Raw genomic sequence first — 15237 nt, forward strand, 5'->3', positions numbered from 1 at the left:
AAAGCATCACAAATTAGAAAGTAATAGGAAATTTTATTGTTTTCTAATCATGGATACCTAAGAAATATAATTGAAAACTATATTATATTTCATGTTGGTCACTATATTTTATGTTCTCATTCATTTTCTTGTAAATGACCATTAATGTAGTAATGCATGATATAAAGTAAGATTGTACTAGCAGTATTTGCAAATCTTGATTCTGTTCACATTAACAGACAAGCACACTCAAATGACCATGCTGTATTGTGGTCAAGAACTACGATAAGTAATACAAATAGTCACACACGCTTTAGGAAACAAGTAGAATTGTATAATAAAGATTTTGATTTGATCAAGCACCAGCTGTGTAAAATAATACTTTAAGAAATAGCTATATATTAGAATAATAACCCAATTTTAAATAATGAATTATCTAAGATATTTTAATAATTACCATTTGAATTCATTTATTCAGCTCAAAACAATTTTTAGCTAATGAAATAGCTGGGTTTCTCCCATATCTTTTCACCATTTTCTTATTTTACACCATGTTTTTGCAACCCTTAAGTTTCTATGATTAGCAACTTTTAATATGGAGATTATACCTGAAGTCAACAAATATATTTTGTTTAAGCATGTATTGTATTTATAATACATGTCATCATTTTTTGAAATTTGGTATGAATTTAATGTATATTAATAAGAACTAATGCTTTGTAAGAACATGATGCTTCAGATTTGAAAATAAAGTTTACTATAAAACAACAAGAATTTTTAAGATAAACCTGCATAGCATTAAGAATGAAATTTTATTGTGTTAAGGTAACAGAGGTCTTAATTCTATATCCTTTGAAAGTGGTTGTATCCTAGTAATATTGCCAACAATAAACACATCATGCAAAAGTAAAAATGCAGTAGTGAAATGAGCCATTGAAAGAAAGAGTCAGTGACCATATAATATTTCAGTTTCTATTATATCTAGTAGCAATCTGGTTAAAAAGAAATGACAGTTGCCCTGAAGGAAATAAAGTGGAGGTATTATTGTAGTAGTAGTTTGGAGAGAAAATTGCACTGTGTCTTGACTGGATTATTTCTCTATCCTTGCAAACTATCTTCACCTCTCTGTGGTGCTGCTTCTTGCCTTCTTTATACAAATTGAGTTTGTATCATATAAACTCATAGGGCCCAGGGGCCCTTTGGCGACAGGGAGGAGCAGGAAGAGGGGAATTAGAAAAAGAAAATGTGACAGGCAGTTTTGAAAAGAAAAGCAATTTTCCTTGTGGGTCTGTTCCTAAATAGGAGTTCTTCAATGCAATATTTTGCTTCTGCAGAGCAGTCAGTCAGAATCAAGTGCATGCTTGTGCTGTTTTCTGGGGCTTGGCACTGACAGGTTTCATTTAGGAGGGGTAGGAATACAGGGGGATTGGATGTGGGGAAGTTAGTATTTTGGCTATATCAGCCCTGGAGGCAGAGTTAGCACTTGCAATGGGACAAAAGTATTTGTAGTCATCAGATAACTTTGCAGTCAGCTTCAATAGCATCACTCCTTTTTTTTTTGTTTTGTTTTTTACTCTTTTTTTCCACTTTGGCAGCCAAGCTCTTAGTAGAACCATCTGTCTTTCTATTAGTATTTTTGAGGCCTGTTTTGAAGCCACTTTGCTTGGCAAAGTCACTTTCATCCTTGGAAACGATTTTTAAAAAAAGTTCTGTGGCTTTTTGCCGAAGAAGAGTACTATGTAAAAAATCCACATGGCTGTTCATTTTTGTTCTAAAAGAATATGGCTACTTTGTCTTTGTCTTGAATCAAATGAAATTAGAGGTGATACAACTTCAATGTGACTGTTGGGAAGTTAGAGGCAGGGATTGCAATTTTAGCAATGTTTTTATGTGCCTATATTCCTCAATGAGATGTTCTTTAGTCTTCCTAGTAGATTAATTGGAAGATAAATTGACTCCTTTATTTTTAATTTTTCCTAAAGACCATTGCATTGAGTAGGATAAACTGACAAATTGACTTTCTTTTATATGAAATGAAAAATCAGACTATTAGCCGTCATTGAAGATCCCATGTCTCTTCTTGCTAATGGTGGAAAGTTACTTTGTTATCCTGGTTACTCCAGTTTGGGTAATTATATTCTGCCTACCTAAACCCCTCTTGTAATCTCATTTGGATATTTTATTCTTCATTTGCTCAGAAACTGCTATGTATTGTTGCTGTGTGCTTCTAAACAGCTGCTATGCTCCCCACTGAAGGTGACTGAATTTCAGTTGCAGGTGAACTGATCCCTAAGGATGATGTGTATTTGAACACTGTAGCACTCATCGGACTAAACTCTTGAGGAACATTTGAAAAAGTTTTAGAGATTACAGTTAATTTGTAATTGTGCTGATATAAACCATAGAGCTGCCTTTCATTTTAACATTTGTGTGTGTAATTTAAACAAATATCCTACCATAAGTTTGTGCTGTTTGAGATTTCATACAAACTCACTCTCATAAGACCTGTTCCTTTAGATCATGGAGTTCTTCCAGTTCTTTGATTCCTGTGTTTTTCCCAGTGTGGTGATGCCATCCAGGCCTCTCACCCTGTTTTGAAGCCCAAAGCCTATTGTTGATCAAAAGCAATTTTTATTTCCTCATAACTTGTCTTTGCTGAAGTCCTCCAGTCTGCTTCTCTTCCCCTGAATGCTGGAGTTCATCTTCTCTGATGCTCAGTCACAGTGATTAGGCACGTTTTGAGAAAAATCACAGAAAAGGGAGATCTGATAATATTACAATTCATGTGGTCTCACCTAAGGTCTTGGCATCTTCTATCACTCTTTTTAATGTCTGTGGTTTTGCTTGCTCTTTCATTTCTCACAGTAACCATCGAGAACTTCCTGGAACCTTGTTCCAGTTTTCTTCCTCAATTCCAGTCTCTCTAATTTTCTGGATATGAGCTTGCCTTATCATTGGGAAAATTTCTTCTGTCAGACCTGATTTTCCTTACCTTCCCCTTTCCCTACCCATAAAGCACATCTGTCTTCATCCATTTATATAGCTCCATTCCTCAGGGCCCAGAGGATGAGATGCCACTCTCATTCTAAACTGATTGCTCCACCTCTGCCTTGTCTTCTAGCCTCCTCCGGAATTTTGGTTAGTTTCTCTCTTTCCTACATTTGAAACTCTCCATTTCTATTTGCCCCTTTCAGCCAATAAATGTGCTCAGAACTCTGCTACCTGAAAAAAAAGCCTTTGCTTCACTTTACATCTTTCTACAGCTGCTATTAATGTCTCCTCACCTCTCATCAACTTCCTCTGAAGAATAGTCTACATTTGCTTTCTCCTTTTCGTTGCCTGTCATTCAGTCCTCACCCTTTTGCAATATGATTTCTACCCTCTGTTCTAATGGAAGTGGTGTTATTATAAATTCAGCTTCTAATCATTCCCAGAGATGTTATTTTTGTCTCTAGAATACTTTCTGCTTTTTGTTTTGTTTTGTTTTTCACAATTAGTTTACTCCCTCAATCTTGAAATTCCCTTGGCTTTTGTTATACCATACTCTTCATGATTTTATTAATTTTTGTCTAACTTTAAATTTATCTGCCGATAGGCTCCTTTCCTCCACGTTTTGTTGAACTGTTGTTGGAACCCAGATGGTGTTAAGCTGTTCCCCTTTTTCCTTCAGATCTTTTCTAGATTGTCTAGGTTATTCTCATTAACTTCTGGCTTCCCATAGCGTGGCCTCTGAAGATCTCCTCCCTCAGCTTCGGACTGGAGTGTCCATCTGCTGGAAAAATAACTGCAATGCAACATCATTCAGCCACCTCAGCCACGTCATATCCAAAACCGTAGCCATCACTTTTGCATGAAAATTATCACTTCTACTCTGAATTTTTAGTTGTTCGATGCCACTATAAGTAGAGGGACATCAAGTAAACATTATCTTTGATTTTATCATTTTTTCATCTATGAGTACTGCAATTTTTTTTCTTAAATATTTCTTTTCTTTTTTTTTTTCTCCTCATCCATTACTCTTCTGCTGATCTAGCCCTCATAATCTGTTCCCTTATATTAACTTCCCACTTGGTCTCTACGCTGGGCCTCTCCAGTCTTTTTCCATATCTACCAGAGTATTCCACTGACCCTAATTTAAGCCCTCCGTGATTCCCCAGAGCCTACAGGGGAAATCTCTAGTTTCTTACCCTGATGCATAGACTGATTCAGGCAGACCTCTCACCACTGCTTTCTTCATATTTTTTGCCATTCCTAGCTGCTGGTAGTGTCTCCCTCACATGATGTTTTTTTCTTGCCCCTGTTCCTTTTCTTATGTCTCTGTCTCTGCTCCTTACCTATTCAGGCCCTATACCTGCCACTCCTGCTTTCACAGGGCCTTTAGTGACTTCTCCTGGCTGTGTTAGGAGCCTCTCTTCTGTACTTCCAGAGTATCCTATACAAGTCTGTATTATTGAATTAACAGTAGTATATTATAATTATCTGTCTGTTTGCCCCACCAGATTCAGAGCTCCTAGAGAGCATCCATGTATGCGAATTCATCTTTTAATCCCTAGTTACCACAAACTGCATATTCTACTTAGCAGATGTTGATTGAATAAATAAATAGGGACATGTAATGAAATTCAGATTAAATAATCTTAAGAATCTACTTAATACATTAATTTCTTGAAGCCATTGAATGTTTCAACAATAGAACATTTACATAAAATATAAAATATTTAACTATGAGTAATTGATAGGTATTTACTTGTTCTTCATAAATGGGATAATATAATTGATTTGTGTTGGATTCATAACATCTTAGAGACTATGTAGTATCTTGAGGTAGACACATAAAAAGCATTAAGACGGGGTTTCTTAAAAGTTTTTAAAATATAGGAAGTAGCCTCTTATGTGTATTATGAATTATTTAACCTGCGAATAACATGCCCCCTAGCTTTTAAAAATTTATGACAGAAGTATTTTGTTGAAACTTAATAAATGTCACACATTTTCAATTTTAATGAGTGGTTTAAAGGAAATTTCATACATTCAGTGAAAAAAAAAGAAATTAATAGTGATCAGGATTTGGAAATATTCAAAACTAGAAAATATATAGAATGAATTACTAACCCTATACCAAGTTAGTTTTAGAATCTACCCAGAAAACATATTGTTTTGATATTGTGTGTCCTTTTCTCCCAAATGTTGGCTAAATTTCAGCATCAGTGCAGTGAAAATCCATCAAGATATAGGAATAATACAGTCACTGCTCATTATTTATATGTGTTATGGTCTATAAAGTTGCTATGAACACTGAATTAGTGAATGCTGAACAATTGCTCTTAAAGGAAGTATGGTTAGATTCTTGCGAGCTTCTGGTCACAACTTTTTCTTCAGCTAATCAATATATAACTTTGTTTTGTGTGTGTTTTTGTTTAAAAATACCTTGTTTAATATTTATTACTGATTCATTAACATTGAATTCGCAGCCAACAGCAGGATATCTCATGCCTGAGCAAAGCTTATCTAATACATAGTCTTCTGCGTAAGTCACACCACAGCCCTCTTGCCTCATAAACACTAGACAGCACTTAAGCATTATGCTTGGGAGCTTTTTAAACAAAAAATTACCAACAAAATTGTTACCTGCTTTGTGCACGTCTGCAAATGACCAGGAAAGTGGCATTATTAAAATTGGGTACGAGTAAATTTCAGCCAATAGGCAAATTTGCAAATACAGAATCCACGAATAATCAGGATCAACGATATTTTGAGATGTGTTTTTAGTCGCTCACATAGATTAACCACACATTTTGGATTACATTTATTTTACTGTTTACTGTATTCTTATTATTAATAGTACAGTGCTCTACAGTCTGTTCTCTGATGGTCTAATAAAAACCAATCACTGGGACTGTGAAATTCGGTTTTTCATTTAGCTCCCTTTTTTCCACCTTGTAGTTCCTCTTTCAGTTCCTTTATCTCCTACTTCCCCTCACTAGATTGAGACAGGAGATGCAGTTCCAGTGTAAGTTTGGTTTTAGCTAAATATGGGATCTTGAACAATTTATTTGGCCAAGCTAGGTCTTATTTCCTCATTAGCATGATGGTTATGTTGTTGCTGATAATCTCTAGGGTCTTTCTCAGCTTTAAATTTCGATGTCACTCTTTACAAGTGGATCTTGAAAAATTTAGACACTAAAACAAATTATAATACTAAAACAAAATGCATTTTAATAATCTAATCTATAGAAGACCGAAGTTTAGAATGCACAGATTTAATAAAAGCTCCAGAATTCATTGCAATTTATTCCTTAAAATACTAAAACTTTTATCTGAAAGAATATTATAAACTATTAAAGTATAAATTATCTAGATAAAAACCACCATAACAAGAATGCCTTATATACAAATAATAACCAATTAACAATATAGCCAATAAACCTTTCCCTATATAATGCTTTGTAATTTGGTGTCATTGCTGAAAACAGATCTACCATTCACATACTGCTTTTCTCTCTCCCTCTCTCTGCCACCCCCACCACCACACACACATTGCCTTCTCTTTCACCCTCCCTCTCCTCCCCTTCTCCCTCTCTCAGTCCTTGCTGCCCCCCACACTCACCAACCAAAATCTCAGAAATAGCTCAGAGGTTTACTGTGGAAGATTAAATAAAGGAGAAATTGAAGGTGGGCTTTTAAAGTGAGAAATGATGAGAACTGTAAGAATCGTAAGAACCCTAGGAATGTGTAATGCGACTGGGAAGACAAGAAAACAGATCTGAAAGACAATTCAGAGGTGCTGTTAGGATTAGTGACTGAATAAATATGTAATTATCTTTGTGTATTTGTTTCTTTTACTTTTTTCACCGCCATCATCCCTACTATAATCAAGGCTTCATAGATGTGGGATTTTGGTTTTCTTGTTCACTATTGCATCTCTACTGCCTAGCTCAGTTTCTTGCACATAGTAGATATTTATTAAATATTTTACAAATAACTGCTCAATGTGTGGGAAGACTAGTGGAGGAGAATAAACTGTCAGAAAGGTAATTTTAAACACGATCCCAAATTACCATCCATATATCCATCCATCAATAAACACTAACCAATAATCATTTTCACCAGCGAGATCTTGCTTAAATATTTGTTCAAAAAAAGTATTTTAGTTAATGACAAATCTCTAGTTAATAATGTGACAAGGCTGCAGAAATGGCCACATTAGGTTATATTTCTAAAAATTCCTTTTCGGCTCAAACAAGATAGTGATTCTATTGTGCTGGATTATTTATTAACTAATGTGAACCCCATATTCTGAGAGTGGGACCAGCAAATTAGAGGATATTCCAAAGATGACAACCAAAATGGAGACCCTGTGGTCTAAGGAGTTCTTCAGTTGCTTCAAAAGGGATAGATGCAGGCAAAAATGTTGTACAGGGAATCTGTAGCAGGATTCAAGAGACTGAATTCTAGACCCAGTTCTAACTAATTCTGTGGCTAGTCAGTTATCTTTTGGCATTACTTACCTCTTCTATTAAAAAAAAAAAGAGTAAAGTTTTAGCTATTCTGTAATCTTTCTTCCAGGTCGATTACTGTATTCAATAATTTAAAAATTCAATATTATGTGTGAACATGAGAATTTGTCCTCAAAGAATGAAGAGCTATTTATATATAAAATGATACCGGTTTAGTTAGTTTTGTTTTAGATGGTAGAATTAGTCCCAACAAGTAGGATTTGCAGAGGGCGATTTCAGTTCCTTCTATGGGGTAATTTTTTAGCCATTTCATTAGTGCAATAAGAAAAAGGCTTATCATGCAAAGTAGTGATATTTTCGTCACTGCCAAGGATATCATTTTGGGAAATTATTCATCGTGTTAGAGAGTCGACTTAATAATACCTTTCAGCTCTGGGATTTTCTAGTTCTGCTGTTTAAGGTAGTCCCAAAGCATATCCTCAAGCCCAGTATCCCAGCAATCTTCTATGCCAGTCTTTTGAATTGAGTAAATGATTTTCTTTTATCATGAAATAAGGAGGGTGGGAAGAAGCATGGAGCATCGAAACTTCTTCTCTTTGATTCGCTCTATCACGTTCAGCAGGTTCAAGGTCAGCTGCCGCCATTAATGATTCCCGTATTCCCTCCTGATCAACGGACACTGGCTGCAGCTGCCCAGCAAGGATTCCTCCTCCCTCCAGGCTTCAGCTATAAGGCTGGATGTAGTAAGTACTGTTGATTTTTCATCTGGGAGTGGGTGGAGGGCAAAGCTTTAAATTAGGCAATTTAATATTCCTGCCACACCAAGAAATGAGATCACCCATATAGCATTTTTATTTTAAAGAGGAAACACACAGAATGTGTGGAGAAGTGTGTTAGTACTTAAAAGGGCTTAGATTAAATCTGTGCTTCTGAAGCCAATATTCTTTATAATTCAATTTCATGACTTCTATTTACAGTGTATTGTTAATGTATGAATGTAATTTGTGGGTTCATTTTATTTTTTGCATAGATGACACAGGAATATGCTTTTTTACCACCTTTTTAACAGTGAGATAAACCCAAATTCCCTAACATGAATGAGTTGGCCTTCTGTTATTTGTCTCTTCCAAATATTTACAGCCTAAATTCTCACCAGTCTTTTTAGTTCTTAGACTGAACCATTCTTTTTCTTGACTCTGGACTCGCATCATCAGTATTCACTCTCCTTCATATTGTGAAGTGCTTCTAGCTCAGATTAGGGAGCGCTTGCCTGACTTGACCTAAGTTAGGTCCCTTTCTCCGGCTTCCTTTGGATTCTGTATATTTTCTTTTTATTTGTGAACTTTCTGAAGGCAGTTGCTGATTCTGTCATACTCATTGTTGTATCTCAACTTTTAATACACCATTCAACGTTTTTGAATGAATGAATTAATGAATGAATACATAAGCAATATAGAAGACATTTTTTGAGCTATGTGATATACTAGGATAACTGTTTATATTGCTTATTAACTTTAGATGCCTGTGATTTCATGTCTTTTTCTCTTTCTTACCCAAATATAAATTGCACATTGTTAGTCTTAGGAAAAAATACATCATTTGAAAAAATTATAGTCAAAATGCCAACTGTATTCTGTAAGATAAAAATAATAACACATTCTAAAGAGGGGCTAGATTGCTAAGCTAGATATCTTCCAGAACATCTTTACCATGGCCAGAAGGAAAATAGTAAAAGCAAGTTGATTGAAATATTTTCATTGATAAAAGTGAACACCACTGAAAAAAATTAGTGAAATATTATTTTAGATAATTACACAGAATATTGTTTTTAAATTCCAGTGCATTTTGGCTTATATATATATATATATATGTTAATGAATTGTGCCATTAACATCTTGTTATGCTTTAGTATTTAATTTATTTGAGAAAACTCTAATATTCTAACATTACTACAAATCAGTTCTATATTTTCTTTTAGGTGATGTTTTAAATTCTCACATTGGGGATTTCGACATTTATTTCTCGTCTTTAAATCTTTCTCTATATCATATTGAAGAAATGGGTTGTAATTTCTTAAATATGCAAAGCCATTTGAGATTAGAAGATTGCAACTCTGGAGTTAAGATAAAAGTGGTCTGCATTCAAGACTATACAAATTCACGTATGTGTGGTGCTTTGCTCTTTGAGATTTTCATACTGCTTTTGCAAATCTTTCCCTTTACTTTGGTGTCCTGCGTTTTAAATGGAATTCTCACTCTGGACTCTTAATTTATTCATCTAATATTATTTTCCACATCATCCTACCTTTGTAGGTTATCAACTCATCCAGACACACCAACATTTTTTTATAATTAAATACTATATTCATTCTAAATATTTTACATTCTAAGAATAAATTCTATGAATAGAATTTTAATTTTTATTGCTACACTAAATTCTGATTTTTTTAAATTCTGATTTTTAAATCATGAAGATTTTTTGTTTTGTTTCTACTTTCTCAAGAATTACTGTTCACATTAAATACCTGCCACAGATGTGTTTTTAGTAAAAAACAAAAAAGACACTTTCTAAAATCATTAGTTGCCTTTGACTGCATCTGTAATATATACATATAGACTAGTTATATTTTCAATAAAACCAAAAAAGTTTTTTAAAGCAACTGCAGAAGTAAGTCCCATTAGCAAATATTGTGTGCTGAAGAGAAAACCACATTTAGTATGAACAATAGCATAACCGTAGGCCTGGAAAAGGTCAAGAACACCTCCACCTCACTCTCATTTGACAGAGTTGGCATACTAAATTTGTTGAGTGTTCATGTAACGTGGCGTGGAGAATTTTTTCCATTTCCAAAATAGTTAGTATATTAACCATTTGATATTCATACTTTTAGTGCTTAAAGTTATAAATGATACCACTTCTTTTGTAACCTTGGAAATAAAACAGAAAAAAAGCCTTTACAGCTGCTGGCAAGCTTGAAACTGGCATCACACCAAACTCTAGAACTAAGCAGAAGCCAGTAACTGGCAGTTCAAAAGGAACTGCCACCCTCATTGACCCCTGGCGTTTTGACTCAGTTTGAATGAAGAACTGGGTGGAAGTGAAAAGTAGTCCAGACGATGTCCTCCCTAGTCACATTTCAGGAAAGGAATAGAGGTAGGAGAAGAAATTGTGCCATTTCCGCTCTTCAGTGGGATTTCCTGATTTATTCCCCTCATGGTTGTCAACCATTTGTAACTTTTCCGGTTGCCAATTATTTCACTTTATTACATAGTCTTCAATAAAAGAGACTGAACAACCCATCTTGACTTCAATTTTAAGCAAATATGAAAGATATACTATTTATTGTTATAAAAAATCCAGATACTTTTCATCAATCCATTTATTGAACATACTGATGATAAACATTTCTGTTTAGGCTAGATGTCTTCATAAAATACATAAAATAAATTTTAAAATCTCTGGGACTAAACTAGAAACTTTAAATATACTCAACAGGAAAAAAAATAGAAACACAGTTTAAGGAACCTAATCATTGTAAATTGAGTTAACATCTCCTGTTTCTGAAACAGAAGCTTTTAGTTGGACATAAAGATCTTTTTTCTTTAAGAAATATATAATAGCTGAAATATGGTGTGGAATGGAAACCCACAAAATGTGGTTGCTGAGCCTCTCTTGAGTACTAGAATGTATATCATTTAAACAATATAAGAGTAAATTAGTAGCAGCACAGCCAGGCACAGCAGAGAAAATTGACTAGACAGATAGAAAAGACAATCTGAAGAATATTGGTGTCCATTCTTTTCCATGAGTATGTGGATCAGTTCACAGATGTTGATGTAGTATCAGCAGCCTCCCAGATTCTGTTTGGCATTTGGTATGAATGAAATTACACATGAAACCACTTCATGGATCCATATCTAGTTATTGCTTTCCTTACTTATTAAAATCCTAAAAATACTTGAAAACTTCTGAGGAGGTGAAAATGATGTGTATTCTTGAATCAAATCCTTTCTCTCTCTCTCTATATATATATGTATATGTGTGTGTATATATATATAATGTGTGTGTATAAAATAAATATAGAACTTGAAAATAATTACATGAAAACACTGGTTTAATCAGTCAGCTTCATTCAGAGACAAGTTCATTCAGGGAAAGAAAAAAATTAGTTGAATAATCTGTATTTTGAACTTCTCAGTTCTATTAAAACTGTCAACTTAGCTGTTATACGTAAACACACCCCAGACTGTATAAGAGATAATTTAAAATCTCAATTCTTAATTATATTTGCAGATAATAGCTCATTTTGATCAGAAAATAATTATTGCAGCCCTTTAAGTTTGAACAACTAAGTAACTAAAGTTTCAAGTCTAAATTAATAAAGTAACTGGGTATACAAATGAATTGGTTCAAGTACACAGTGGATGGTTGAAGAGTCCAAGAACATGTTAGTCCATTTGCTCCTGCTGGAAAGTCTGAGTAGTATCCTAAACTATTTATCAAAGACTTCAACATGTGAGCTGTGAAGCTTGTGTCAGATACATATTTTTGAAGTAAAATATAAATGCCTTTGACACCTGTAGAACAGTTTTATGTTTTTGGAAAGATACTGCTTTTGCTCATCCTAGAGCAAATCCTACTTTACAAAAAATTGACTTTAAAGGAAGATAATTTTGAATGTTCATGTTGGTGTCAGCCTAAAATTTTATACTTGAGAGCGACATTTGAGAAAAGGTGGTTGATGGATATAAGGTTAGTCAAAAACACTTTGTCTCACTCACACTCCAGGCCTCTTCCTGCAGCACATGGCTTCTTTGCACCCCATGTTCAGGATCATTGCTATTTCTTTAGAGTACATATTTTAGAGGTAGAAATTAGAGATGATTGTTTTATTACTAGAGACTGCAGTCCTCTGCCCCTCTCTTTTCTGTTTGGGTATAAAGTTCCCAGTAATATAATTGTAACCATTAGATGGTTTACAAATTTTAACAGGAAGATATTTTATGTGGAAATTTTAAAAATCCGCATGATTGGCAAAATCCAATAAAATAATCCATTTACTATAAGCAGTATAAAACAAACAATTATAAAAGAGCTGGCTTGATCATAAAAGAGTGGCTCAAAGTATCAAACTGAATATGAAATATAGCTACAGATAGAGAATATTTACCAAGAACATTTTGACATGTGCCTAGTGCCATGGTTCTCAGACTGTGTGCCAAGGTTCCCAGGTTGGTGTAGCTAATTCATAGGGGCACAGGATATTTTAAAATTTTAGAGAAAATACAGAGGCATCTATTGGACACTATGTGAACTATCATCGATAAGTTCTTTGGACTTTACTAAATAAAATTGAGCAGTTGGATATTTCCTTTGTTTTTAAGAGTCCCATGAAACAATTATTGAACCATCAATGGTGCCTTAATCAAAGAAAGTTTGGAAACTTTTGTCCTAGAGTTGTTTTAAAAATTACTGTGATTTTTTGTTTCACCTGGAAGTTATTGTCTTTCACCTATTATACTGCCAACCACAGAACAGAATCTTATAACAAAATTTATTTTCCACTTAACAGTGCTATGTACAGTATTATGAAGATAATCAATTACTTGTTTATACCAATTGATTCCTTTGTCAATATGATTTCAAGCATTCAATATTTGGTTTATTTGTTTTGATTTAATTAATGCAATCTCAAATAGGCAACTACAAATAGAGAGGTACTTTGAAGGAGAGAGCCTGGACTTGGGATCAGATTTTCCCTCATTCTGATGTTTCGATTGTCCTAATGTAAGTTATTAAGCTTCAGTTTCCTCATCTACACAGTGGTGTAATAAGATCCATTTTACTGAATTGTTACAAAGATCAAATGAGATTATCTAAGAATTGGTGCCTAATATTGTGCCTGTCTTATTATGTTATTTACAAGTGATAAAGACTGAGATAATGTAGTACGAGCAAAATACAGATCTTGCTTTGAAAGGAAAAAAGGATTTTAAAATCACACCTAGCATTTGATGACATTTCATCACTCACTCTCTTTGAGTTAGGATCAAACTCACTCTGCCATACATGAATGAGGCTTCCTCTGACTGAGGAAAATAACTGTTTACAGAAAAGTAGCAAAGTGCTGAGGAAAACATTTGCTTGCTTTAATACAACCTTAGCCTTACCTGTTTTTATTATAATCGCCAAGTTTTAAACTTTTTCTTTTCTTTTTTTCATTTTGTGGAGACAGTCTCACTCTGTCACCCAGAGCAGTGGCATGATCTCGGCTCACTGCAACCTCCACCTCCCAGGTTCAAGAGATTCTCCTGCCTCAGCCTCCCGAGTAGCTGGGACTACAGGCATGCACCACCACGCCCAGCTAATTTTTGTATTTTTAGTAGGGATGGCATTTCGCCATGTTGCCTAGGCTGGTTTCAAACTCCTGCCCTCACGTGATCCACCCACCTCCCAAAGTGCTGGGATTACAGGTGTGAGCCACCGTGCCTGGCCAGTTTTAGACTTTTTCTGTTGTTGTTTTTTACTTGTCCTTTTATTAGAGCTCATGTTGAAAAACATCATATGAGTTTTAGAAAATGTAGTTAGTCACTGTTTTGGCTGTATAAAACTAGAAATATATTCACATCCTCATTCTGCATTTTAAAACATTGATTAATTTTTCAGAAATGTGCTAAATAGCCATATAAAGTTACTGATTGAAATATTTAATTGCCTTATGAGATTGGCTTAAATAAATAGAAGTCGATGAGCCAAGCTTAATAAACTTAAAATATGCTGTATTTACTCTTCATTGGTTTTCTGAACAGTATTTCCGTTTCCAATAAAAAGGGAAACTCTCAGTTAATTAGTTCCTCATACACCACAATAAAATTAATGTTTAGGAGTTAAATACCATAAACTTCCTCAGGCATATTTGCTGATGTGTTCCTGTTTTTAGTTAATGTCACATGTTTCATTGTTTAATGGGAGTATCATGTGGGTTCCATTATATCTCTTATGCAAAGAGTTCACGTGTCTGGCATTTTAGGAGACTGCATGCTAATTTCTGATTTAACGGTGTCAGCTATGTCAGCTGACATACAGGTTATTGGTGATGAGTGCTAAAACAATCAAAAATCACAAGCTAAAAACCATTAACATGGTACGCTTTTATCAAACTGACAAAATAGGAAATGTGTTGTCAGGATCCCATACTGTATGTTCTTTGTAAATAAGCAGAGAGAAAAGAGGATATAATCATGTCTTTAGGCTTCTGTTTTTTGTTTGTTTGTTTTTATTTTTTATTTTTTTGAGACGGAGTCTCGCTCTGTTGCCCAGGCTGGAGTGCAGTGGCACGATCTCGGCTCACTGCAAGCTCCGCCTCCCGAGTTCAAGCGATTCTCCTGCCCCAGCCTCCTGAGTAGCTGGGATTACAGGCGTCTGCCACCATGCCTTGCTATTTTTTTTTGTATTTTTAGTAGACATGGGGTTTCACCATGTTGGCCAGCCTGGTTTCGAACTCCTACCTCAAGTGATCCACCCATCTTGGCCTCCCAAAGTGTTAGGATTAAGGCATGAGCCACCATGCCCAGCTGGTTTCTGTGTTTTTTTGTGTTAGAATTATTGTGACCAGCTCTTCCCCTCTCCTCTGCCTTCCCAGAAGTTTATAAACCAATGACTTTGGGAGATCCTGATTTAGTTGTAAAGCTTTGTAAATGTTTATATTTGTAAAGAATTGAATTATTTTGGTACCTGAATGGCCAGTCATTTAAGTTCCCTTTTGAGGTAGTTATATTAGTGGTTTAAAAATATGAAATGA

General features: G+C 34.7%; 1 protein-coding gene across 24 annotated transcripts in view; it reads left to right on the forward strand.

The window, feature by feature from the left end:
* Window positions 1–15237, forward strand: part of SOX5 (SRY-box transcription factor 5) — a 1033373-nt gene that overhangs the window by 893613 nt on the left and 124523 nt on the right. For 13 of the 24 annotated variants that reach the window (XM_063785861.1, XM_063785863.1, XM_063785854.1 and 10 more), the window contains one exon: window positions 8059–8179. In XM_063785861.1, the coding sequence (XP_063641931.1) occupies window positions 8059–8179 (121 nt within the window). Of the gene's footprint in view, window positions 1–8055; window positions 8180–10434; window positions 10590–15237 lie in introns of those variants that run through there. The other 11 variants (XM_054664454.2, XM_054664458.2, XM_063785858.1 and 8 more) reach the window with 2 other exon arrangements.

This window comes from Pan troglodytes, chromosome 10 (assembly GCF_028858775.2).
Source record: "Pan troglodytes isolate AG18354 chromosome 10, NHGRI_mPanTro3-v2.0_pri, whole genome shotgun sequence".
In the NCBI taxonomy this organism is placed as follows: domain Eukaryota; kingdom Metazoa; phylum Chordata; class Mammalia; order Primates; family Hominidae; genus Pan; species Pan troglodytes.